We start from the raw sequence: 26616 nt of genomic DNA on the forward strand, positions 1-26616 counted from the left end.
ATGTGTTGAATTGTTGAGTCCTTTGACTTTGGGAGAGTAATGATCCGAATAAGGAGAGTCTAGATGTGGGGTGGAGATTCTCGAGCTAAGGATTTCACTTTTTTATTTCATATTTTGAACAATATTCCATATCATCCTTTAGTCAAATTCTGAACTGGGATAAATTGTGGATTTAAACTGGTCAGACCTAAGCCAACAACTTGGTGACAGTGGGAGAGCTACCTAAGGGTTTGCAGGCTGAGCATAGTCAGATAGAGAAGATACTGAAATCTTTAGATGGTTAACACTGGAATCTGCCAGAAATAATCAAGGTGGCATCTGGCTAATATAATATACTTCCTCAATAGATAATTAATACAGTGACATGCTATTATCCCATAGACTTAAGGAAAGGAGCCAATGCGCCAATTTAAACAGCTGACACTTGCAGTAATCTAAGTGCTATATGTAGGCCAAACAAGTCATTACATTTGTAACCCATATGGGAAACAGTGAGATATAATGGAAAAGTGAATTGTGAATCAGCAGGCTACATTTCTTTGATTCCTGTCTCTTTCACTAATGCTTTATGATTTTTGCTAAATAATTTTGCTTCTCTGTAAAAGTAAGTGATTAGGCTACATGAGCACTTGGGATCCTCCCAGCTCTAGAACTTTCTAAACCAAAATCAGTAGTGACTTTTCACCAGGCCTCAGGTACTCAGGTACATAAGTTTCATGATGATGATATCTAGAGGCATGGGCATTGATTAGATCTTTTGCAACATGGAGTCCCTTTGGCAGTCAGATGGAGCCTCTAGATCCCCTCTCATAATATTTTTAATTGTGTAAAATAAAATGCATAGGATTATAAAAGAAATTCAATTACATTAATCAAAATATGATAAAAACAAGTTCACAGAATCTAAGTTAAGAAACTCTGGACTTGATGACCTATGAGACCAGGTAAAGATTATGTTTTAATTATATGGAAAATATCACATCACTCTCTCAGAGAGCTGAAGAATGGAGTGAGTTTTTATATTGATTATTAATCAGCTTCTGTCTTTTAAAAGGGGTAGCAAACTAATCTAGAACAGAGGAAAGGCTGGGCTTTTAACAGGAAGACAGCATTACAGAATTGAGAAGACTTGAGGTACAAACCTTCCTGCTAACACAAACCAAATTATTTTTCAATAATAGCCTGGCATGAGCTTTTCTCACCCCCTGCCCCCCCCACCATGCCCACATCTAGCCCAACAGGGGTTGATGGCTTAGGCTTTTATAATTCTCAATTCCTGTTCCAAAGAGCTATTGTGGTTTAAATCAATGTGCTTCTGAAATAAGTATGCTTATTATTCCTGGTCTACATTCTTTGTCATGTTTTTATACCACTGTGACATAATAGTCTTTGTATTGTGGTACAATGCTAGTCTTTTCAAGAAATCTCTAAGGGCTTTCAAATCAAGACCCACAGCCACCTGACAGATGGAGATACTAAGCTGAAGCCTGAGAGAGGAGTCACCAGGCCTGCCTATACCGAGGAGGCTGGGGAATGGAGAAATCTAATCTGGGGCTCCAATGCTGGCTCTACACCATCCCTGACACTAAAGAGTATTTTATATAGGAATTACAGAAAATTCAATTGTAGTTATTAGAACAATATGATTTCTTTAGATGATTATTTTTTTTTTTGCAAGGCAAACGGGGTTAAGTGGCTTGCCCAAGGCCACACGGCTAGGTAATAATTATTAAGTGTCTGAGACCGGATTTGAACCCAGGTACTCCTGACTTCAGGGCCAGTGCTTTATCCACTATGCCACCTAGCCGCCCCTTAGATGATTATTTCTAAACCGATCTATCTTCCACAATCTCTCTCACATTCATCTAATCCTCCTTTCTATTCATGTGACCCTAACTATTAATATAGACTCTTGAAATAGTCTTCTAACTGGTCACCTACCTTGAATCAAATATAAGCTTCTTGAGGGCAGTTATAGCTTTAGTTTCACTCCAATCTTCATGCTACTGTTTGAAACCATACAAAGGCTTTCTTCTTGTCTATCAAAAAGGTAGATCTCAGTCCTGAGACTCTGCTTCCTGACTGGCAGTGACTGCCTGCATACAGCAATATTTCCCAAAGGACTTGGCTATGCTTTATCTCACTCCCAGTTGGATCTCTGGACATCCACATGCAGAGTGGATTCTTTTTGGATGGTGTAATCAGGCAGGGTGAGATCATTTTCTAGTTGCTTTTCAGAAAATATCAATTGCTTGTCTGGGGAAATGCTTTCCTTATCTTGAATTTCTTACTGGGCTTCACTTCAAGTGTTATGGTCTTCCTAATCAAGTTTTTCACAAGAGATCTGCATCCCTAGGGCAAAGGACTAAGTGAAAAGTTAATTGTTTTTGGATATTGTAGTCAGGGTGTAATCAATCATCTACTAGAAGCTTTCTGGCAAAGACTAATCTCTGCAGGTCTGAGGAGATGCTTTCTTTGTCCCATATCTTTTGAGATTTTCAATGGTCTCAATGGATTTGGCTTCATCAATGATGGTAGTGCCAGTTTCCAGTAGTATGCCAGAGAGTCCTTGGTTTTGTCTTGTTCAAAATTTAATCAATAATTTGGCTAAAGAAATGGCTAGTACACTAATAAAACTGATAATGATGCTGGTCAAAGGGTACTTCACTTTGAAGACAGCTACAGAAAAACTACAAAAATACTGAAGGGGTTTATATCTATGCCTTTTACAGAACGGTTAAAAGAATCAAGAATGACCAGACTTGAGTAGGCAGGCTCTTGTGGTGATTGTCTCTGGGCATCTGAAGGGCCATCATGGGCAAGGGGAATTGGATTTCCTCATTGAGTGCAGGAGACAGAGGTGGAAATTATCTAGGGGTATATTTTTGACCAAATATAAAGAACTAATATAAAAAACAAAAATTGAACAGATGACCTTTGGTGAGAGTGAGCTGTAGTCTGTCCTTCCTACCTCATTCCACTTTTAAGCCAATGCCAGCTGACATAGAAGCGAGATGAGGGGAAGTTAGGCATCAATAGAAAAAGTTGAACAAAATGGCCATAAGGCTCCAAGATACTAATGCTGCTAATTCTATGAGTCTTCCCAGATACAAATACTGTAAAGAAATAGTACTGCTTTACACAATACATATTTCGTATCTATACAGGGATAAGTATTCAAAAATAGGACAGTTCTCTACACAAACTCAACCACACGCAAATTGCTTAGGTAGGGAGGCACCTTCTCTCTCACTGCTGCATCAGCACTCTCCTCACCATCATTAACAATCTGTCCTTCCTTGCTTCCCCTGGGCTTAATGCTCCAGCTGTCCCCGTCATCCCCCTCACCCCCCACCCAGTTCCAACCCAGGCAGAGGCTGGAGGCCCTCATTCTAAGGACAGAAATAGCTGTGCCTGGGCTCTGGATTATTTATATCTCCTTCTAACCGAGCACTCTGCCTGGAGGGCATTTACACTGTAGGGAAGCAGAGCCACATTCCCAAACTCTCAGGCACCTCTGAGTTCTTCCGTGGAGGGTTTATAGCAGTGACCATCAGAGAATCATTGATCTGGAAAGGGAGCTCAGGCAGGAAGGTCTCTAGTGGTTAACCAGAGGGTCCTTGGATTTACCCCTTTCAATATTTTGAATGACAATTTGGTTGAAGGTAAATATTTATAATTTACAAATTATAATTTAATGATTAAAAATCTATTAAAATGATGATGACCTGGTTAAGTGCTCAACTCAGAAAGGTCCTCTGTGGGGAAAAAACTAAATAAACCAGGATTAGGATCAACCCTGAGTTGGTGGTATAGTTGGGAAATCTTGGTTATTCCACACCCCATTCCCTTCTTCTGAAAGGATGGAAACTTTCCTTCATAGGATCAGAGTAAGATTTTTAAAAGACCTTCAAATTCATCTGTCTTTCCTGTTTTATAGAAGAGGAATGGGGACCCAAAGAAGGGGTGGGAGGCAGACCTGGAAATGAAATAAAACCCAGGATACCCAACTTCAAATCTCATTTTTTCTTTTTCATCAAACAGAATCTCTTCCTTTAATTCTTCCTTCCTTCCCTTTACTTTAAAGAATAAACATTTCAAGAAATCCACTAGAATCCTTATTCTTTCCAAAGGAACCTTGAGGACCCAAGAGTCTGCTTCATTTTCTCTCTCTCTCTCTCATTTGGTTTTTGATTTTTCATCAATGGGGCAATGGGTTAAGTGACTTGCCCAAGTTCACACAGTTAATAAGTACAAATGTCTGAGGTCACATTTGAACTCAGTCCTTCTGATTCCAGGACTGGTCTCCAACCACTGAGCTACCTAGCTGCCCCAAATCCAAAAAGATTGGATTTCCACCAGAATCACTTTCACTTTGCTTTATTTTCTGAATACAACCTCCACCCTAGACCACCCAAACATAGAGCATCTTCTCACTATTGAAGGGCATTAGTCAAAAGGAGGCAATGTAAGTGAATCAGAAGTCAACCTATCTATACAGAGAAGAAAAAAAAAGATACTCAAGTGCCCCTTTTATTGATGGGAGGAATCAATAATTTTCATATTTATTAAACTTCTATACTGTTAAGGGGCTGGGGTTACAAATACTGCACAAAGAATGAAATGATCCCCACTTCCAAGAGTTTGTTTTCTAATGGGTGAAACATTAAGTACATGTATTAATATAGACATCATAAATTAATGTTTACTCAATCTATAACCAATCTTTATGTTCCTAGAAGTAGTTAAACACAAGATAGAGAGGGAGGGTATTAGCAATTGGATAGATCCAGTTAAGTTTCTGCAGAAAGTAGTACTTGAGCTGTGAATAAAAGAAGATAAAAAGTCCATGAGGCAGAGGTAAGAAGCGAATGCATTCCAGCTATGTGGAATGGCCAGGGCAAAAGCAATGAAGGAGTTGGTATATTGTTGCCAGTTTGTCTAGGTTGTACAGTATGGGTGGAAAAGAAAGGTCTGATGAGACTGGAAAGACAGGTTTAGCTGGGTTATGAAGGGCTAAATAGCTAGACAGAATTTATAGTTTATCTCAGAAGCAATTAGGAAGCCACTGGGATTGAGTAGGAGAGTCACATGGTCAGAAAGGCCCTTGTGGAAAATCATTTTTTGCAGCTTTGTGTTGGATGATCTAGAGTGAGAAATTTGAGTCAGAGACCCCTTACAAGACTTTTGAAATAATCCAAGGGAGAAGTGATGGGGACTTGAACTAAAGTTTAATCTGGGGCCCATAGATTTGAACACATTAGCTATGTGGAAGAAGGGAAGATGAGGAATCAAGGATGATGCTGAGATTATGAACTGGGAGACTAGAAGGGCAGTGAGATGTCTTTGATATAAAGAGGGAAGATGAGAAGAGAGGAGAGTTTGGAGGGAAAATAATAAATTTAATTTGGGATATGCTGAGCTTGAGATGTTTCTGAGACTTCGTTTGAAATGTCCAACAGGCAAATGAGTGATACAGAATTGAAGCTCAGAGGAGACAGTGAGACTGTATGTATATACACATACATATATACCCATATATTTGGTATATGCTTGTGTGTGTGTGTGTGTGTGTGTGTGTGTGTACACTTCACTTCAACCTAAAGTTGAGGCAGTTTTCCTGAGACACAGTCCTGCTATGTACAGGTACAAGACTCCTGAATCTCTGGGAGAATGGTGAGCTGTGAAGTTGGGTCCCTGTATGAGTGAAGAAAGGATCTACAAGAGGCAGCTATATGATGCAGAGGAGAAAGTCCTTGTTAGATCAAACTGAGTTAAAATCCAGCCTCAGATTAGATGACTGACCCTGGGCAAATCACTTAATCTCTGTCTGTTTTCTAATCTGTAAAGAAGATAAAAAATAATAAGCAAAATAAAAAGAAAAGTAATTACCTAGCTGTGTGGTCTTGGGCAAACCACTTAACCCCATTGCCTTGCAAAAGCCTTAAAAAAAAACTCTTTTATTCTTTTCTATTCTCTGGTCTATTCTAATCTGTATACTTCTAATTTCTTTTTATTGTTTCCTTTGATAAAGATATGTACAAGGTATCTGTGATAATCTGTTGGGAAAACGGTATTTATAGTGAGGGAGCTAAGTTGGCAAAAGATCTTCCCTTTGGAAGTGATCAAATTGAAAATGACCAAAATATATGCCTAGACTTCGGATGGTTGTTTTAGATAGCTCTAATTCTAGGCTTCATAATTCTTTTGAACATGGGCAAGGATATAAGCAAGTACCCTGCCATAGTTTCCTTCAGAGGCAGAAATAAGGGACAATGTGGAGCAAATCCAGAACAGATATCTATCAATGCCATATGTTATATATATATATATATATATATATATATATATATATATATATATATATATATAAAGATATTCATGACCACATATTCCACATTTTTATATTTACATATAGAGATGATAGTTAAGTCCATGGGAATTTAAGAGGTTATCAAGAGAAAGACAGGAGAGAAAAGACCAATGACAGACCCTTGGAGAACACCACAGTGATGGGATATGTGATATACATATAGATATATGTATATACATATATGTATATTGCCAGAGAGGCAGTGGAAAGTGGTTTCACAAAGACCTAGAGAGAAAGAATGTCCAGAATACAGTGGTCAGGAGGTCAAAAGTAGCAGAAGTTGAAAACTGGGAAAAGATCATTATATACAGCAACTTTGGAGGTTGTGATTAGAACTGAGATAAGAAATTAGATTGCAATGAGTTGAATGAGCATTGAGAGGAAGTTGAGAAAGCCAGTTAGGACAGGATAGCTTTTTCAGGTCTTTGAGGAAGGGAGAAGCTTACAATCTACTAAAAAAAGGTGGGAGGGAATAGGATTGAATCCACATGGAGAGAGAGAGAGATGGGGTGGCCTTGTCAAGGACAGGCTGCCTTCATCAGAGATTGGGGGAAAGGATGGCAAGTAAGATGCTGTTAAAACTGAATTTCTTCTCAAGCCATTTTCTTTACAAGGGAGGTGACGCTGTGTGTAGCATTGATATATTCTCATAGAAGCAATGGAATGTCCAGTAATACTAGGCTATTGCTGTCTGAACTACTCTTTCCAAAGAGTAACACTTAAAAACACCTAAGAGTCCATTTTGTCAGACACATTCCCTAGAATCAGTGATTTAGCTCCCTAAAGGCAGAAGTTCATATATTCTTCAGACACCTCAGGTCATGACTCCTGGAAGAAGAGCCCACTGCTCTTAAAGCCTCCAGTGTGAACAAATGAGAGAGTAAGATGAAAAGTTAATGCTGCCTAAGTGGCTTCCCACTTCCAGCTGTTTCTATCTTTTCACCTTAAAAAATTAAATACTGAGATTTTTATATCACACCAGCTAAGGGAAAATTTAAACAAAATCTCTGGAAGTCCTTAACACTTTTTTGGAAGTATATTTTGTGTGTGTGTGTGTGTGTGTGTGTGTGTGTGTGTGTGTGTGTGTGTGTGTGTGTGTTATTCTACTTGGAGCTCCCTGAGGAACCTTCCTTTATATTCATTTTTTTCCTGTATCTTCCTTGAGAATAACCTACCATTGGGATACTTGGGCTAATTGCAGAAAAATATCAAATGACCTGTTCCTAAGTACCCAAGGTCTTCTATTTGTTAAGCTACTAGAAACAATATTTTTCTAAGGCAAGAACATCTGCTCCATCCTCAGTCTCTATTCCATGAACTTAACTATATGCCCTAGACTGGTAGGCTCCTCGAGAACAGACTATTTAGGCTTTTTTGCACTCCCTTTCCCAACCATCTCATGGCCCATATCTAGAACAGCCCCTTCTGACTTCTTTCTCCTTTTCTGCCTTCTGCTTCCCATTCCAACTCCCTTGTTTTGTTACCTGGGCAGCACTTTCACACACCTCCCATCATGTAGGAGACAGCTGCCAGGATACATTCTTCTCTTATCTAAGTCTGTCATCTTGACAGTGGGGGAAGAGAACTGGACAGTGGAGGAGAAAATTGGTAAAACAAAACTCAACACCAGCTTGACCATCCCACTGTTTCCTTGGCTCCAGACACCAAGATTCTACACAGCAAACTTAACAGTAGCTATAACAAGCAATTGGTTTTGAAATTTTAAGTAGGGAGAGGTCAGGAGTAAAGACAGAAAGCAAAGACCTTTAGAAGGGAACAGAGAAGGTAACAAGATCTCAATTACCATGATCAGAGGAGATAATAGTTTGATAGTATATACAAATGAAACTGAGACTTTAATGCTCTCTCTTCCTTGTCAAGCCCTCACCTCATTTTAAACTCTTGGAAATAAATTTTGTTAATTGGCTTTATTTCTTAAAATCTCGATTATTAACTCAATTTAATTAATTTTATCTTCCCCTTCCTAATTTTGTGGAAGATAGAGGTAATATGAGAGCCATAGGTACAGCACAGTATAAGGGATTTTTGGATTTAAAGGACTTGAGGTGGAATTCCATAGGTGCATCACTTCTCTTCTCCTGCCCACATGTGTAAAGAAGGGGTGGGGGAGGGTCAGATTTTATGATCTTGAAGATCCTTCCACTCTAAAATCAATGATTCTACAATTAATGAAATAGTCAATAAGCAGAGCAGGGAGAAGAGGCATCAAAGATTTTAGTGTATAATCTCACAGACGAAAGATACTCTAAGCAAAGAGTAGGAAGGGAAAATAGGAAAGCTGTAAGAAGGGGGAAAAACTCTGAATAGGCGATAAAAGAATCATTAATATTTTGCATTTTTAACTTTTATGACCGTAACAAAAGTTGGACTCAGACATTAATATAATTAGGAAAGAAAGAAAATAACTTCTACTTAAATCCCTATTTAAGAAGAAAAATGTACTTAGAATTGTTATTTCTGACTGGGACATATCATAGTAAGGGGAGGATGGCTATGTAATTAAAACTGAGCCAATAAAACAATCTGCTGTATTAAAAAGACCCAAACTTTGGTTTGTACTTTCCTGTTAACATGAGGAACGGTCATACCATGCCACCTGCTGGAAGGGCTTGGCAGACAGGCAGCAGCCGACAGCCACTGTGCATGCAGTAGCCAAGTAGATTCCTGGAGAGAATGGCCAAGTCAAGAGAACCAAGGCTATAGTTCAAATCAATGCTTTTGATTGGAGTTGGGTCCAAGAAGCAACTTTTAAGAGGCAGGGCTGGACAAATTTAGCTGGATAAGGAGGCTGATGACTTGGTATAACTCTTCCCAACCACATTCTTCTACCTTATTATTGCATAGAAATCTACTATAAACATGTCATTCTAGAAAACTTCAGTACTTTACTACCTTGAATCTATCTTACAATGATCCCCCAAAACCATTATTTCCTAATATCCCTTAAGGGTGTTAAGAATTAATCAAATCATCAATGTGAATTCACTCTTGCAACTGTGAAATCAAGGGACTTGTCTACATATACACACACATTCACACACGATTTTCATTTTTTTTAAAAATTATTTTACTTTCAATTAATATTTTCTTTCCTTCTCATCTCCGCCCCCATTGTAAAAACAAAACAAATGCCTTGTAACAAATGTGGAGTCAAGCAAAACATATTTTCACATTGACCATGTTTTAAAAAAAGAAGTGTCCCATTCTGTACCTTGAGATCATCACCTCAGGAAACTGGAAGTTCAATCCATGATGGTATAAGTCATTGTAATTATCAGGATTTTTAACAATAGGATTTTACAGTATTGCTATATAAATGATTTTTGGGTCTGTTCCTTTCACTCTATCAGTTCAAACATCTGCCCAGGTTTCTCCAAATACAGCTTTTTCATTATTTCTTAAAAGATAAAAGCAAATCATCACACTCACATATCACACTTCTTTCTTCAGCTATTCCCCAACTGATGGCTATCTACTTTATGTCCAGTTTCTTTACACTATAAAAAGAGATGCTACAAATATTTTTATACATGAGTTCTTTCCCTCTTTCTTTGATATCTTTGGTGTACAGTCCTAGTAGGGTATCATTGGGTATATACAAACTTAGTGGGGTACCCACAAACTTTTGGGCCAGTTTCAAATTGTTTTTCAGAGTGACTAGACTAACTGTGCATTAGCTTCCCACAATTAACATTTTCCTTTCAACTCTAGAACTATGATCTGGTTATTATCAACACTGATAAAAACTAACACACACCCTTCCCTGGAGCTAATCTTTCTTCTCTCATGTTAGGCCAGGCTCCAAGGGTATGCCTTTCTCTGCCCAAATCCTCATCTTTATTCATACTATGGTTCTACCTAGAATGCCCTCAGTTAACATACCCCTGATAATTTATTTTATCTCTGTTACAAATGCTGTCTCTGTCTAGAAATTACTGCTTTACTTTGTCCTTACTTACTTGTGGACACCTTTTATTTCTCACTCTAAGTAAGAGACTCCTCTTTTCTTCCTCACTCCAAGAGAATACTAAGCTCCAAGAGGGGAAGGGACTGTTTCTTTTCTTCGTTTTGATCCTCAAAGCCTAACTCATGGTAGGCACTAAAGTCTGATAAATTTAATTAAAATTGTTGAATGGAGGGGTACAGCTGTACAAAAATTCAATATTTATTTCTGTGTGGCTTTGCAAATTAATTTTTAATTTTTTCAAAATTTGAAACTGATGTAATTTTTGTTCAATAAACATTCAATTAGACACCATATATATATATATATATATGTATATATGTATATATATATATACATATATATGCATATATATGTATGTATATATATGTGTATATATATATATATATATATATATATATATATATATGTATATATGTATATAACTCATGAAACAGATAAACACACATAGGGATGATAATGTGGCCAAAACATAGATACCCAAATCCTATACTTTGTATAGTATTTACAAATTGCTGAGCTTTAAGAAATGGGATGCCTGGTTCTCTAGATCGAGACTTGGCTCTGAGTCCAAATAAAAGTAATGATAATGTGAATTTCATCAAAATAGTTTATCAAAAAATTATTTTCATTATACTATGAAAAGACATGGAAATATTTCTGGAAGTTTTTTCAACAAGTACTGAAACATATATCCAATTCCCTGAGTTCTACAGCTAAATGAAGTTTTAGTGTATAAGGAGCATTCTTACTAGACAAAAGTCCCATATTCAATGACCCAAAGACATTCCTCCAAAACAAAAACAATACAGTCAATTCACAAAAAATAGGAGTCGTATAGAATGCAAATTCTTATGAAAAATGAATATAAAACTTAGGATGGACTTGTCTACATTAATAAAAAAGAAAAACCAAAACACATACTATCACCTATTTCTTTGCTACCTTGCCTTTCCTCAAGGAAATTATACACATGGAAAAAATTAAAATTAGAGAAACATTACTCTGTATGGCAAATTGCCTTAGACATCTCTACAATGTTTTAGAAATTTTTGATGAACATTATTCTCAATTGATGAGGTAGGCAGGAAAGACATTTTCTTCCTTTTCTCATTCCCATACCATTTAAAAATGGAAGAGAGAAATCAAAAGTTCTGTTACAGATGAACATGTGGTGGCTAAAACCGAGAATATGCATTGCGCTGCTGCTGCTGCTGCAAGGGCTGCTGGGCCTGCTGCTGCTGAAGGCGCACTTGCTGGGAATAAGGGTCTTCAAGAGATTTCACAATGATGGTAGTTTTAGGCCCAGTCTTCCACACAATACCATTGGAGTCCTTTACTGATGACTCAACTGTGATGTTGTGAGTCCCAAGGATAGCAAAGTTCAGCAGAAACTGAGTGCTGAAGTAGTCATTGTGAGGCTCCACATTCTGCTCCATCTCATTGGTTATACTGTCCAAGGGGATCTGAAAGAGAGCAAGCATACATTATGACGAATTGTATTACAGTTAAATTAAAAAAAATTTTTTTCTATGCACAATTCAACTTGTAGGGCATATTTCTTTGGATAAAATATATATGTTTACCAATATTATTCCAAAAATGTGGAACTCCCTTAACAGATTACGAATAAACTTGAAGAAGTTGCCTGAGTCACAGAGTTTCAGGAACTTGTCTAGGGTCATCCATTTAGTAACTGTTAGAATCTGGATCTGAACTCTAGTCTTCCTTATTCCAAGTCTAGAACTAAGGCTATGCCGATAAATGTTTAATATCTGGTTCTCCAGGAGGAAAAAACATACAACAGGACAAGATTAGGTTTAGCCTGCATGCCTCTAGAACAAGTCTCCTGGGGTCCTTGAGGTCCTGGTTGATGAAATTCTGCTCCAACCATGATTTACCACCTTTTAGGAATGACACTCTTCCAAATGCTACTAGTCCCCCTCTCTTTTCCAATTCTGGAACCAAAGTCAAACCAGAACTTCCAGAGGCTACTACAAAGGTTGTATCAAGGTCAATCTACTTTACTAAGGCTCTACTCATTACTCCAAACCAAAACATCTGCTCCTGGCTGCTCCCCCTGCCTCCACTCCTTCACGGGGTGCAGGACCCTCTGTTAAAATGTAAGCCCCTAGGGCAGCTAGGTGGTGTAGTGGATAAAGCACCGGCCTTGGAGTCAGGAGTACCTGGGTTCAAATCCAGTCTCAGACACTTAATAATTACCTAGCTGTGTGGCCTTGGGCAAGCCACTTAACCCCATCTGCCTTGCAAAAATAAATAAATGAATGAATGAATGAATGAACTAATGAATGAATAAATGAATAAATAAATAAGATGTAAGCCCCTAAGGGAAGGGCCTGGCTTTGTCATTTCCCCAGTAGTTAGCCCAGTTCACAGCACAAGAAAGCACTGAATTAGCTCATTCATTCATTCATTCATTCATTCACAAACAGTGTCCATGACAAGCTTTGCTCTTGGAAATATGATTCCATAATATATAGTGGGATACCACTACTACAATCTTTTCTTCAGTCTGGTGCTAGTTTTGAATCACAGAAAATATGCTGATGAGTGTTTCCAGGTAAGTATAACATCTTCCTGGTGATGGAAATAGTACTAGAAGGTATTAGAGGGTGACATCAATTAGAGTTACTGATCTGTTCAAATAGAGAACTGCAAACAAATAGAAGCAGCTGGAATTTCTACTTAATATATGCCTTGAGTACAAGAATTGCACAAAACTGGTTTTATTTCAATACTCCTGCAGAGCAGTGCATTATACATAATAGGTGCTCAACAGATAATTATTAAAAGTGATTTTCTGAGTACAAGAAAACAGGAGAGAAAGTGAGACTACACTTTTCACTATATGAGTTGAAACTTTTAAAAAAATGCGTTAAAAGCTTAAATAAGTGTTCTTGTTTGTTTCAGAATCCATCCTTGTGCTTAGCTTGATGCCCTTGCCATCTCTGTACTGCTCTTTTACTCCATTTCTCATCTTTCCTTTCACAGTCTTTTATTATAATCCTGGATTCTCAAACTACTAGCCCAAATTCACAGAGGTATTCTTATGCCTGCATAAATAAACCTTATTCTCAACTAATTTGAGAATTACAGCAGCTACATCTACAATCACATCTGTTCCTTTACTCCTTTTCTCTATGACAGGAGATTCAAAATGGAGCATGGAAAGGGTTGCTGAGGACAAATAACTTTAGTTCAGAACACTCCTATATCCTAGCTTTGGCTTACAAAGTAAGCTTAGTTTCTAACCAAGTTAGCTAATAATACTAATACTAATATTTATATAACATTGGCTGTGCTAAGCAGTGTGCTAAGAGCTTTAAGAATATTATCTTATTTGATTCTCAGATCAACTTTGGGAGGTAGGTGCTATTATTATTCTCATTTTACAGTTGAGGAAATGGAGGCAAGCAGAGGTTAACTGACTTGCCCAAAGTCACACAGGTATCCAACTGTCTAAGGCCTGATAAAAACTCAGGGCTCCTGACTTCGGATCCAGTGCTCTATCTCTGGGTCATGTAGCTGCTTCTAAGGCTAAGATAGAAAATTCTTAATAAGTTGATTTCCAAACTTATATGTGTAACCTACAAAGAAGATATTAGTGTCTTAAGTTTTCCTTTTGCTAAAAATGATTTTATATATGTTTGTGTGTGTGTGTGTATATGTTTGTGTGTGTGTGTGTGTATATATATGTATGTATGTATGTATGTATGTATATCAAAATAAAACAGAAGGGGGTTCTGAAATTAATGTCAACCAGACCCAGAGATTTTAATATGGTGCTTACACGAAGGTACAATTTGGGAACATAAGTTTTCTTCTCAAAACAGCAATGGGTCTCTCCTTACCTTATAGTCTTGTATAGATTTGCTTTGTAAAGTTGAAGAGACATTTAAACAGACAGACTGAATTTTACGAAAGAGTCCTGGTTTAGATCCGTGCTGAACCACTCCTTCTACTTTTAGAGCCAGTTGCTGATTATTCTGGACTGCAATGGGTTCTGTTGGGTTGCGTGGGGATGGTGACAAAGCAAGCTGAAACATACCAACATTAAGATTAACTCCAATAATGATGAGAAAGTTTTTTTATTTAATTTTCAATTTCCAATTCTCTTCTTCCCCCCCCAACCCAACTGAGACAACAAGAAATAAACAAAAACAAACCCACTACAAATATGTGTATACAAACCAAATTTCCATTTTAGCTATCCTCCTCACCCTTGAGAGAAAATGAAATAAATAAAAGAAATATGCTTTAATCTGCACTTCATATCCAACAGCTCTCTAACTGGAGGTGGGTGGTGAGTGTCATCATGAGTCCTGGGTTACTGTGCTGATTAGTTATTAAATCTTTCAAAGGTGATTAAAATATTGCTTTTATTATACAAATTGTTCTTCTAGTTCTGCTCCCTTTTCTTTGTATCAGTTCAAAGAAGTCTTCTGAAGTCTTTCTGAAGCCATCTCTTTCATCATTTCTTACAGTACAATAGTATATTATCACATTCATACATCAAACTTGTTCAATTCAGTTTCCAATTCTTTGCTACAGCTAAAAGAATTGATATAAATATTTTTTTATATGAACTCTTCTTTCTTTGACCTCTCTGAGATATAGACCTAGTAAGATCATAACTGGGTCAAGAATTATATATTAAAGGCAGAGCCAAAAAGACAATTTGGAAGACTGGCAAGAAGGGCCTATTACACTGGGGTTAGAAAGAGCCCACAGCACAGCCTGGGCCACAGCAAAGCAGATCAGCTCCAGTCATCCAGGAATAGACCCTGGGTCCCTGAATCCGTAACAGTGGTGGCATTTCCAAACCTCACAGCCCAGGGATTGATAAGGACAACTGGTAAGGGCAGCAGGAAAACTCTGCTGCGAGAGAGAGAGAGAGAGAGAGAGAGAGAGAGAAGAGCCCAGTCCAGCACAGGCCCCAAAGGACAGGAGTGGGTCTGGGTATCCACCCAGCAGCTGCTTCCAGAGTAGCCATGAATGGAAGGGGGAACTGGAGAGATTGCAGAGGTCTCTTTGCTATCCCTGAGGCAGGACTCTGATGCTTTGCCTATACTTAGATCCAGATCACAGTCTGGGGCCCCAATCTCAGGAAAAGGAGCAGAAACCACAACAGAGCTCATTGCCTGAGGCAGAGTAGGGACCCCCTCTCATGGATACAGGGAAGAGGAGAGTGCTTGTGATCATTCACAGACTAGAGCACAGGCCAGTAGAGCAGTCAGAGCTTCTCCTAAGACCTTGGAGGAAGTGAAAACTTGCAGGTCCCTGGGGAGTGTCCCTGAAAACAGCTGCAAAAACCCTCAAAAGCTTGGGACAGTGCATCCTCCATTCCTGGAAGCAGAGCCCCACCTTAAAAGAGAGTTTAAATCTAGTCATAGGTTGAAAAATGTGCAAGCAACAGAAGAAAAAAATGGCCATACACAACTACTTTGGTCCTATGCAGGATCAAAATATTCAAAACCTGCATCCAAAAGCCTCCAAGAAAAATATGAATTGGTTTCAGGCTATGGAAGAGCTCAAAAAAGATTTCGAAAATCAAGTAAGGGAGGTAGAGGAGAAATTGGGAAGAGAAATGTGAGCAGTGCAGGAAAAAATAAAAACTGAGTCAGCAGCTTGATGAAGTAGAAAAATTCTGAAGAAAATATCTTAAAAACCAGTTTTTTTTGGGGGGGGGGGGCTAGGTGATGCAGTGGATAGAGCACTGGCCCCAGAGTCAAGAGTACTTTTGTTCAAATCTGGCCTCAGACACTTAATAATTATCTAGCTGTGTGGCCTTGGGCAAGCCACTTAAACCCATTGCCTTGCAAAACCCTAAAAAAACAACCCCCCAAACCAAAACAAAACGAAACCAGTTTGGGTCAAATGGAAAAAAAAGCAGTCCAAAAGGCCAATGAGGAGAAGAATGTCTTAAAAAGCAGAATTGACCAGATGGAAACAGAGATACAAAAGGTCTCTGAAGAAAATAATTCCTTGAAATGTAGAATGGAGCTAAGGGAAGCTGATGACTTTGTAAGAAATCAAGAAACAATAAAACAAAACCAAAAGAATGAAAAACTAGAAGAAAATGTGAAATATCTCACTGGAAAGGGGTGGCTAGGTGGTGCAGTGAATAGAGCACCAGCCTTGGAGTCAGAAGTACCTGGGTTCAAATTTGGTCTCAGACACTTAATAATTACCTAGCTGTGTGCCCTTGGGCAAGCCACTTAACCTCATTGCCTTGAAAAATCTTTAAAAAAAAACTCACTGGAAAAACAACTGATCTGGAAAACATATCCAGGAGAGATAATTTAAAAATTATAGGACAAAAATCTTGACCAAAAAAAGACCCTGGAATTCATTTTTCAAGAAATGCTCCAGTAAAATTGCCCTGATATCCTTGAAGCAGAGGGTAAAATAAAAATTGAGGAAATTCACCTATCAGCTCCTGAAAAAGATCTCAAAATGAAAACTCCCAGGAATATTATAGCCAAATTCCAAAACTCCCAAGTCAAGGAGAAAATATTAGAAGTAGCCAGAAAGAAACATTCAAATGTTGTGAAGCTGCAGTCAGAATTATACAAGTTTTAGCAGTGTCTACATTAAGGGCTCCAAGGGCTTGGAATATTATAATCTATAAGGTAAAAGAGCTTGTATTACAACAGAGAATCAACTATCTAGCAAAACTGAACATCTTCTTTCAGGGGAAAAGATGAACATTCAATGAAATAGGGGACTTTCAAACTTTTCAAAGTCAAGAGCTAAACAGAAAGTTTGCTCTCCAAGTACAGGACTCAGGTGAAGCAAAGAGAGGTGGATAGGAAGGGCAAGTTAAGAGGGATTTAATGATCTTGAACTATGTGTATTCCTGCACGTGAAAGAGATATTGATAACTCCTATGAACTTTCTCATTTATTAGGGCAGTTAGAAGGAACAAATATAGACAAGGCACAGGAAGGAGTTGACTATGAAGGTATATTATATTAAAAAGATGGAGTTGATGGAGGAGAAAGGAATGTACTGGGAGAAAGGGAAAGGAGAGCTAGAATGGGCTAAGTTATTTAACATAAAAGAGGCAAGAAAAAGCTTCTGCAGTGTAGTGGGAGGGGGGAGTAAGTGAACTTTACTCTCATAAGAATTGGCTCAGAGAGGGAATAAAATACATAGAATTCTATCCTACCCTAGAGATAAGGGATGGGAGAAAGGGGTTGGGGAAGGTGGAGGTGGGTGTAGATGATAGAAAAGAGGAAAGATTATGGGAATGGTAGTCAGATGCATCACACTTTTGAGGAGGTCAACAGAGAAGGAGAGAAAAAGAGAATAAATGGGGGTGGGTGGGAATAAGATCGAAGAAAATATAGCTAACAATAGCAACTATATTACTATTGTTGAAACAATTTCTCTGATGGATTGATGATAAAGAATGCTATCCATCCCAAAGACAGAGCTGATGGCATCTGAATCCAGATTGAAGCATACTTTTTTCCCTCACTTTATTTTTCTTGAGGCGTGTGTGTGTGTGTGTGTGTGTGTGTGTGTGTGTGTGTGTGTGTGTAGGGGATGGGTTTTTTTGGCAAGACAATGGGATTAAGTGACTTGCCCAAGGTCACACAGTTAAATGAGTATTAAGTGTCTGAAGCTGGATTTGAACTCAGGTCCTCCTGACTTTAGGGTCAGTGCTCTATCCATTGGGCCACCTAGCTGCCCCTGGTGATATTTACTTTTACAATATGACTATTGTAGTAATGTCTTTCATGGCTACACATTTTTAACCTAAATCAAGTAACTTGCTTTCTAAAAGGGGGGGAATGGGGTGGGAGGAAGGGAGAGAATTTGGAACTCAGGGTTTTGGATGAAACCTACTTTTGCATGTAGCTGGGGGAAAATTTAAAAAAAAGTATATAGAGTTTAAGAGCTTTGGGGGCATAATTCCAAATTGCTTTCCAAATGATTGGACAAATGTGGTGGCTAGGTGGTGTAGTGGATAAAGCACTGGCCTTGGAGTCAGGAGTACCTGGGTTCAAATGCAGTCTCAGACACTTAACAATTACCTAGCTGTGTGGCCTTGGGCAAGCCACTTAACCCCATTTGCCTTGCAAAAAAAACCTAAAAAAAACAAAACAAAACAAAAAAACCCCAATGACTGGACTAATTTACAGCTTATCCAACAGTGCATTAGTATAACTATTTCCCAATATCCCTTTCAATATTTGTCAAAACTACCTATGCATGTCCTTTGACCATTTATCAAAATGAACTCTTCCCCTAGCCATAGATCTGACATCAACCACTAATTTTCCTATGTCATCCTTTATATCTAAATTATGTTCCCATCTTGAGCTATTTTGATATATGATCTTGGTCTAAGCCTAGTGTTTGCCAGATGACTTTCTAGTTTTCTCACTAGTATCAAATAATTATAAGTTCTTGCCCCAGTGGCTAGGACCTTTGGATTTACCAAACACAAATGCCAAGCAAGCATCCATATTCATAAGTAGATACTGAAGATACAAACCAAAATCTCCTTATGAAAAAGCCCTTTTCCAACATCATCCCAGATACAAGCTTTAAGGACCTCTGTTTTGCTTGAGTAGGCTAGTAGAATAGTTACCATATAATATTATTCCCTTTTAGGCATTTAGTGAAAGAGTTACATTAGTGTTCATATTCCATAATGTTCTACTTTTGAACTTAAGTAATTCTAAATATATAAACCTTGAATGACTGTATGGAGACTTAAAATTACAGGGCAATTTTACACACAAGTTGTCATAGTATAGATGACAATTTAAAATGAATGTTTCGCAAGTCCATTTTAATACTATCAATAAGAATAAGTTATCTTGATATTGAATGGGTTACAACTTTTGGGGGCAGCTGGGTATAGAGTGAAGAGAGTGCTGTCCCTGATGTCAGGAAGATTTGAGTTTAAATCCAGTCTCAGACACTTTCTAGATGTGTAACTCTGGGCAAGGTACCTAATTCCCGCCTGCCTCAGTATCGTCACCTGTAAGATGGGAATAATAACAGGACCTCCCAGGGTCATTGTAAAGATCAAATGAGAAAATAAGTATAAAGTGCTGAGAGCATAGCACCTGGCACATACAAAGTGTTACATAAATATTAGCTATCAAGTTTTATTTATATATCACTAAAAGTTTTCAAAGTCTTCTGATTTTTTCTAATGTGAAATTGAATCTATATACTCATATTTTTACATGATGAATTTGAAGAAGGCTTCTAACCAATGAAACAAATGAATATTACTGAATTTTAACTGAATACATATTACATGGAAACCACAAATTCAAATCAGAAACACAAATATGAGTTCCCAAATAGTGAAAAGCTTCTTTAAAATTTTACCTGGTACATTAATAAATTAGTAATAATCAAATTAGCAAAAATTACACATTCCATTAAGTTAAGCAAATACCTAAAGATATAACAATATTTCTTTACAAGGTAAGGAAACAAGACAATTCTTGAACTTATAGTACTAACTGTAATTCTACTCTAATAAGCAGCAATACTTCAATTTGTGAATCTGTTCAGACTTGTGCCAAAAAAACACAATAAAAGAGCATGATGGAGAAAATTCACTATAGAATGCCCATCTCTTAGAAATTTTATTTCCCCCCCCTTCCCCACAATATTTTTTAAAAAGTGAGTTATTAGACCTTATGAGTGGCTAAAGAGAAATCACTCTAATAAGGCAAGAATTTCGTATTCTGTTGAACTGTTTTAGGTTTAGATGCAGCAAAAGGAAGAATATGTCTAAAATGCAGAGATAATTTTTTCCATTTTAGAAAGACTTTCACTCTGGATATAATCTTTGAATCCTCAAGGCTCTGCCAGAAGAGCAGAAGTTTTGACAAAATTTACAATCCAATGAAAGAACTTTGACTGGCCAAAGACTGGAATTTATTGTCCAAGGACCAGACCAGAAGAGCTAAAAATACACAAGCTCTGGCCACTCACTGATGTAATCTTTGGTCCTGACAATTTCAATGAAACAGAAACATTAAAAATGTTAATCTGTGAACCACTGACTATCTTCAATAGCTGGTCTGTACCTAGAGGTTGTCTCTCCTATTAGACATGAGCTCCTTGAGAGCAGGGAATTTCTTCTGATATCCCTTGTATGCCAAGCAGTTAGGTGAGTACAGTGCTTATTATACATGTTTGACTTAAACAATTTAAGGCACTTTATATTACCTCAATACTTGACATACTACATCAATGAATAAAATTAACACTTAAGATGAAATCAGAAAGAATAGACAGACCAGATCAACTACACATCAGTACCAGAGAAGACATCTACCAACCTATAATGCCTACCTTTTTTTTCTCTTTTTGCAAGGCAGTGGGGTTAAGTGATTTGCCCAAGGTCACACAGTTAAATAATTATTAAGTGTCTGAGGCTAGATTTGAATTCAGTTCCTCCTGACTTCAGGGCTGGTGCTCTATCCCCACTGGGCCACCGAGCTACCCCCCATTAGCCTACTTTCTCGTTTCTGTAAAAATTTTTGAGATTGATTGATTATGCATATACTAAAGATATCCTTGATGAAAATGATAAGGTTTTACAGACAATTTCCTAGAGTTAGTCATCTTGCATTTTATAAGCACCTACTTTATGCTGTGAAACAGGGATAGAAAGAGGCAAAAAATAGTCTCTTCTCAAGGACCTCATAGAATCTAGAGACAAACAAGATGCATATTCCCCCAAAAATAAATTGGAGAAAACCAATAAAAGGAAAGCATGAAGATGAAGGAAGACTAGGAAAGGTTTAGTAATTTAACAAACTTTCCTTAAGAATGGAAAGAGTATTGGATTCAAACGTTGGTTCTGATATTTACTATTATAGTAGGCCACATCTCCACAGTTCCACAATGAACTAAAAATCACAGAGAATAGAATACAAGATCCTGTTGAATTTATCATTTAATTACCAAAAGAGTGGGGAAAAAGGTCTTCCAGTTTTGTAACCTTGGCATATCACTATATATATCATGATCTATGCCAAATCTTTTCATTTATATTTTTGTCACCTTTTCAACTCATACAGTTAATCACCTCATTGCCTTTTACTTAGAATGTTGTGATAATTTCCTTCTTAGGTCTTCATCTCAATCCCCCACACTGCTGTCAAAGTGATTTTCCACTAGGGGAGGTCTGATCATGTCACTCCTCTACACTTCGTTAACTACACTGGTTTCCTATATTGCCTCTAGGATAAACTATAAACTCCTTTGTTTAGCTTTTAAAGTCTTTGAAAACCTGCTCCCAACATAGTATTCCAACCACATTTCCACCCTCACTCTATGATCCAGTTGACCTAGTCTCTCTGTTCCTCAAACTCAACACTTTTCTTTTTCTGTACCTTTTTACTGTTGATTTCTCCTTGGCTGTAATGTGGCCCTTTCCTGACCTCTGCCTCACAATCTTGTTTTAAGATACTACCTTCTACATGAAACTTTTCCCAAATCTTCTCTTTTGAACTGCATTTGATTATTCTACTTTGTATTTAATTGCCAAGAGAAATTATCAACAATTTCAGATTTCATCTGCAGATGAGACTACTCTGATGACAGAAAGTGAAGAGGAATTAAGAAGCCTTCTAATAAAGTTGAAAGAGGAGAGTGTAAAAGTTGACTTGAAGCTTAACATAAAAAAAAAACAAACAAACAAACCAGATCTCAGCATCTGGTTCCATCACTTTCTGGCAAACAGAGGGAGAAATGGAAGCAGTGTCAGATACTTGGGTCCAATGATCACCTCAGTCAATAGAATCAGAAGACATTTACTTCTTAGAAGCAAAGTTCTGGCAAATCTGGATAGCATACTGAAAAGCAACTTCATCACTTTGCTGACTAAAGACTACAGTCAAGGCTATGGTTTTCTAGTAGCAATGGTTGGCTGTGAGAGTTGGAGCATAAAGAAAGCTGAGCCCTGTATAATCGATGCTTGCAAACTGTGGTGCAGGTGTACATGGTGATAACTTGGGTCCAATCATACTGGGTTTCTTTAGATAAGAAAATTGCAACTGTTACCCTGCTTGAAGGCTTCCTAGGACCAGAGAGGAAAAGTCTGATTCACTCAAATATTTGTTCAAGAGCCCAAGACATTAACATAACAAGGAAAAGAGAAGAACTAAGTCCCTCTGATCCCCACCCCCAACACCTTGTTATGTCAACCCAAGAGGTAAGAAAAAAAAGGATGGTCAGATCAATCTGTTTGTTGACAGCATAGCTGGAACACTCAAAGAGACAACTGCCACTACCGAATACTTAGAAAACAATAACTTTTATAACTCTAATAGCAAAGCATTAACTAAGTTCAAGCTTTTAACAAATTTACTTAATATGTAACCTACAGCTCCCAAGAAAACTGTCTTACCTTTATGCTGGTGGACTGCAGTTTCTGGAAAAAATATCTCTGAAACGAAAGGGGAACTTTCAGCAAGGCAATGATAGCATTGCAGAGACAAGCTGTGTGCTGCAAAAGAAAATAAAAAGAAGTCAAATCAGATGAAAAGAAATCCAATACTGAAAGAAATCCAATCTGTAATTCTTCCATTTAGAAAATTAAAATGAGATACACATTTTGATTCAATTCAACAGACTTTATAAACTGTATACTACAAGAAAGGTCCTGTGCTGGTTACTGGGAAAATTACAATAAAATCAGAACATGTTCAGCCCTCAAGAAGCTTGCATTCTCTTGAACAACAACAAAACAAAACAAAAGCAGCTTAATTAGACACTAACCCAACAGAGAAACTGTAGATTTCTACTGAATCTTTCTGGTCAAGATATACAGACAGTCATTTTTAGCTAATTGGGTTTTTCTTTCTTTTTTTTTTTTAGGTTTTTGCAAGGCAAATGGGGTTAAGTGGCTTGCCCAAGGCCACACAGCTAGGTAATTAAGTGTCTGAGACCGGACTTGAACTCAGGTACTCCTGACTCCAAGGCCAGTGCTTTATCCACTAAGCCATCTAGCTGCCCCCACTAATTGGGTTTTAAACATTACAGCAGGAGAGAGGAAATTCATATCCCTTCATATCCAAAGAACACACTTAATTTTCATTTACTTCGGAATCTAGTACCACTATATGGGGTGATTATACAGTCAGTCTACAAACATTCCTCAAACATGACAAAATACCTGGCACTGTCCTAAATAAATGTGCTGGGGATAGAAAAGAGGCAGAAGGCAATCCCTGTCTTAAGAAGCTCATAGTCCAATGGGGGGGGGGGGGAAGATAGGAAGCAAATCATTCTGTACAAATAAGCTATATATGGGCAAAATGGAAATAATTAGAAGAGGGAAGGCACTAGAATGAAGGGTTCCTGTAGAAAATGATATTTTTTTGTTGGGACCAAAAGGAGAGAAAGCATTCTAGGCATGAGAGAGATGAGACAAGGAGCAGATGAAGTGTCCTCTTCATGACAGTCAAGGCCAGTATCACTGGTTGGAGAATAAGGTATAAGCAAGAAGCTTGGGGAAGGTAGGAAGGGGCTAGGTTATCAGGGGGTTTGAATGACAATCACAGCATTTCTATATACTCCTGGGGGCACCTGGAAGTCACTGGAATGGGGCAGGGAGTGACATGGTCAGAGCTTTAGTGACTGAATGAAGAGTTGGCTAGGGTGGAAGAGACTTGAGGCCAGCAAGGGCACCGGAAAGTCATCACAATAGATCAAATAATAGGAGTTAGAGGCTCCTAGGACTGGTAACAGTAATAAGGAGAGAGGAAAGTGCACTTGAGAGATATTGCAAAGGTAAAACTAACAGACCTTGGCAACAGTTTGGATATGGGGAGTGATAGTGAGTAATCTATCTGTGAGACCGAAAGATTGAAAGAATGATATTGGTTTTGGCAGTAATACAGAACTTAAGAAGAAGAAAGAACTAATGAGAGATAATGAAGTCAGTTTTGAACATGTTAAATTTAAGATGTCTACCATACATCCAGTAAAATGTTCAAAACTGGAGATCAGCAGAGATTGGGGAGCAGAGGAGATCAAAGTAGAAAGGAAAAGAAAACAAACAGTACAAGATAGGGTTTCATCTACAGGAGGATTCAGCAAAGGAGACAAAAGAATGCTGATAGGTAGGGGGAAAACCAGGAGAGTGGTGTCTTGAAAACCTATTAAGAAGTGATCAATAATATCAGAAGCTGCAGAGATGTCAAGGAGAATGAAGACTGAGAAAAGGCCACTGAATTTGGCAATTAAGAGATCATTGGTTACTTTGGAGAGAGCAATGCCAGTGGAAAAATAAGGTCAGAAGTCAGATTATAAGGGATAAAGAAAAAAGTAAGAGGAGAGAGAGCATGGAGGCATCTATTGAAGAAAGCCTCTTCAAGAAGTTTAGCTACAAAGGGCAGAAGAGAAACAGGACAATTGCAGAGTCCCACTTCTGGACTCCTTTATCTTTCCCAGGCCAGGGTTGGAGGGGCGGGAGACAAGGATTACAAAGGAGACAAGTACTCCATCAAGATCTCCAAGTGCTCCAAGTGCTCCATTCATTTACCAGAATAAAAGTGCTTAAATACATTTCTAGTCTCTAATCCACTCCCACGGTACTTAGCCAAACAAGATTCTGATACTCAAAGGCATTAAGTGATAATAATTTACAGCATTCCCAATACACAACGGTTGCCAACTGATAATGATTAGCAAGGATGAAGGATCAAGTGGTTTTTTTCAGGAAAGGGGAGGCATGCACATGTTTGAAGATAGTGAAAAAATTGGTAGTGGTGGTGGGGAATCTGTTGGAGGAGAAAGGACAGAAGGGTTGTCAAAGTTCATGTGAGATAGATGAAAAAGGATACTGTGGCAAAAGGCATATGGATGACATGAGAAGTAAGAAGGGAAAAAAAAGATGAAAGGTCTCAACTTTTTTCTGTATTTTACAGAAATCCTATTTTAGGAGGCAAGGTTCTTAGCTGAAAAGGTGAATGGAGGGGGACCCATGGGAAGTTTGAGGAGGGATGAAAAGGTGGAAGAACTACTGTGGAGAGCAGAACTGTGAGCTCCAAAGGGAAGCATAGTAGAATTGTCTAGCAACAGTGAAGTTCCAGTGCAGTTGCACAAATATAAACTTGTAATGGACTCAAAATATTGCAAGATTTTCTCCACCTTCATTCTGCAATACATATGTATGTATAAGACTAAAGGTAACAGATGGTTGGAATGATCCAAGGCTAACAGTTACTTGTCAACATAAAAGGCCCAGGGCGGCTAGGTGGCATAGTGGATAAAGCACCAGCCTTGGAGTCAAGAGCACCTGGGTTCAAATCCGGTCTCAGACACTTAATAATTACCTAGCTGTGTGGCCTTGGGAAAGCCACTTAACCCCATTTGCCTTGCAAAAAAACCTAAAAAAAAAAACACATAAAAGGCCCAGCGACTTGAAGGGACAGGGTAGAATTGAATTGGTTCATTAAGTCAAGATGGGAGGAAAGCAAAAAACAGTAAAAGCAGGGGAGATGATCTGGGAGAGAACTGAGATGTAAGTGAGATGACTACAGTAACCCTAGGCAGATAAAAAGGCAAAAAACCCAATAGATTATGGTCAGATTTGGGGATTACAGAATCCTTGTATTTGGAGGTGAGCATTTGTGACTGCTGGCAAGACCAAGGCTATGACTTATCTTTGTGAGTGCGGCAGAAGTAGAATGGAGGAGGGGGTCATGGGAAGTAAGCAGATTGAGGAATTGAGTGGTTAGGGGGCTTGAGGGAGAGTTATTAGTTTGTCTGCTGGAGTCCCTGAGAATGAGGAAAGTAATTGGGAAGGAAAAGAAAATGTGAGGTGGTACCAAACATATTGAGGAAAGGGGGTGGTGACCTGGAGGGGTGTGGGGTGGTGACCTGGAAGCCTACCTACAACAGCAACATCAATGTCAGTGCTCTGGTGTCCATATTGCCTTCTTCCCCACCATACTAAAAGGTATGACAGCTGATGGAAAGGAAGAATGATAGTGGATATGAAAGGAGAAAGAAGAGTAACTGGGATATATTCTTTCAATTCTGCAACCTCAGTCTGGTGAAGTTTTCTTTCCATCTTTTATTTCCATTTCCAGTTCTCCTAAAGTCATGAATCCATACAAGAGTGAGTAAGAAGTGGAGAGAACTGGAGTACAGATTCTTTGAGTTTGTGTATTTCAGCTATCTCCAATTTTGTCACTTAAAATATATTAATATTAAAACTTTATTTCTAAAATAAGGTTTG

General features: G+C 38.1%; 1 protein-coding gene across 1 annotated transcript in view; it reads right to left on the reverse strand.

Annotated features, from left to right (window-relative positions):
* Positions 1–10787: 10787 nt before the first annotated feature.
* INTS7 (integrator complex subunit 7) overlaps positions 10788–26616 on the reverse strand; it is a 95981-nt gene continuing 80152 nt past the window's right edge. The window contains exons 18-20 of the mRNA XM_074222612.1: positions 22777–22875; positions 14231–14416; positions 10788–11824 (exon numbers count right to left, since the gene is read on the reverse strand). Coding sequence (XP_074078713.1) covers positions 11537–11824; positions 14231–14416; positions 22777–22875 — 573 coding nt within the window. The 3' untranslated portion in view covers positions 10788–11536. The remainder of the gene's footprint in view (positions 11825–14230; positions 14417–22776; positions 22876–26616) is intronic.

The sequence above is a fragment of the Macrotis lagotis genome, chromosome 2, assembly GCF_037893015.1.
Source record: "Macrotis lagotis isolate mMagLag1 chromosome 2, bilby.v1.9.chrom.fasta, whole genome shotgun sequence".
Taxonomy (NCBI): domain Eukaryota; kingdom Metazoa; phylum Chordata; class Mammalia; order Peramelemorphia; family Peramelidae; genus Macrotis; species Macrotis lagotis.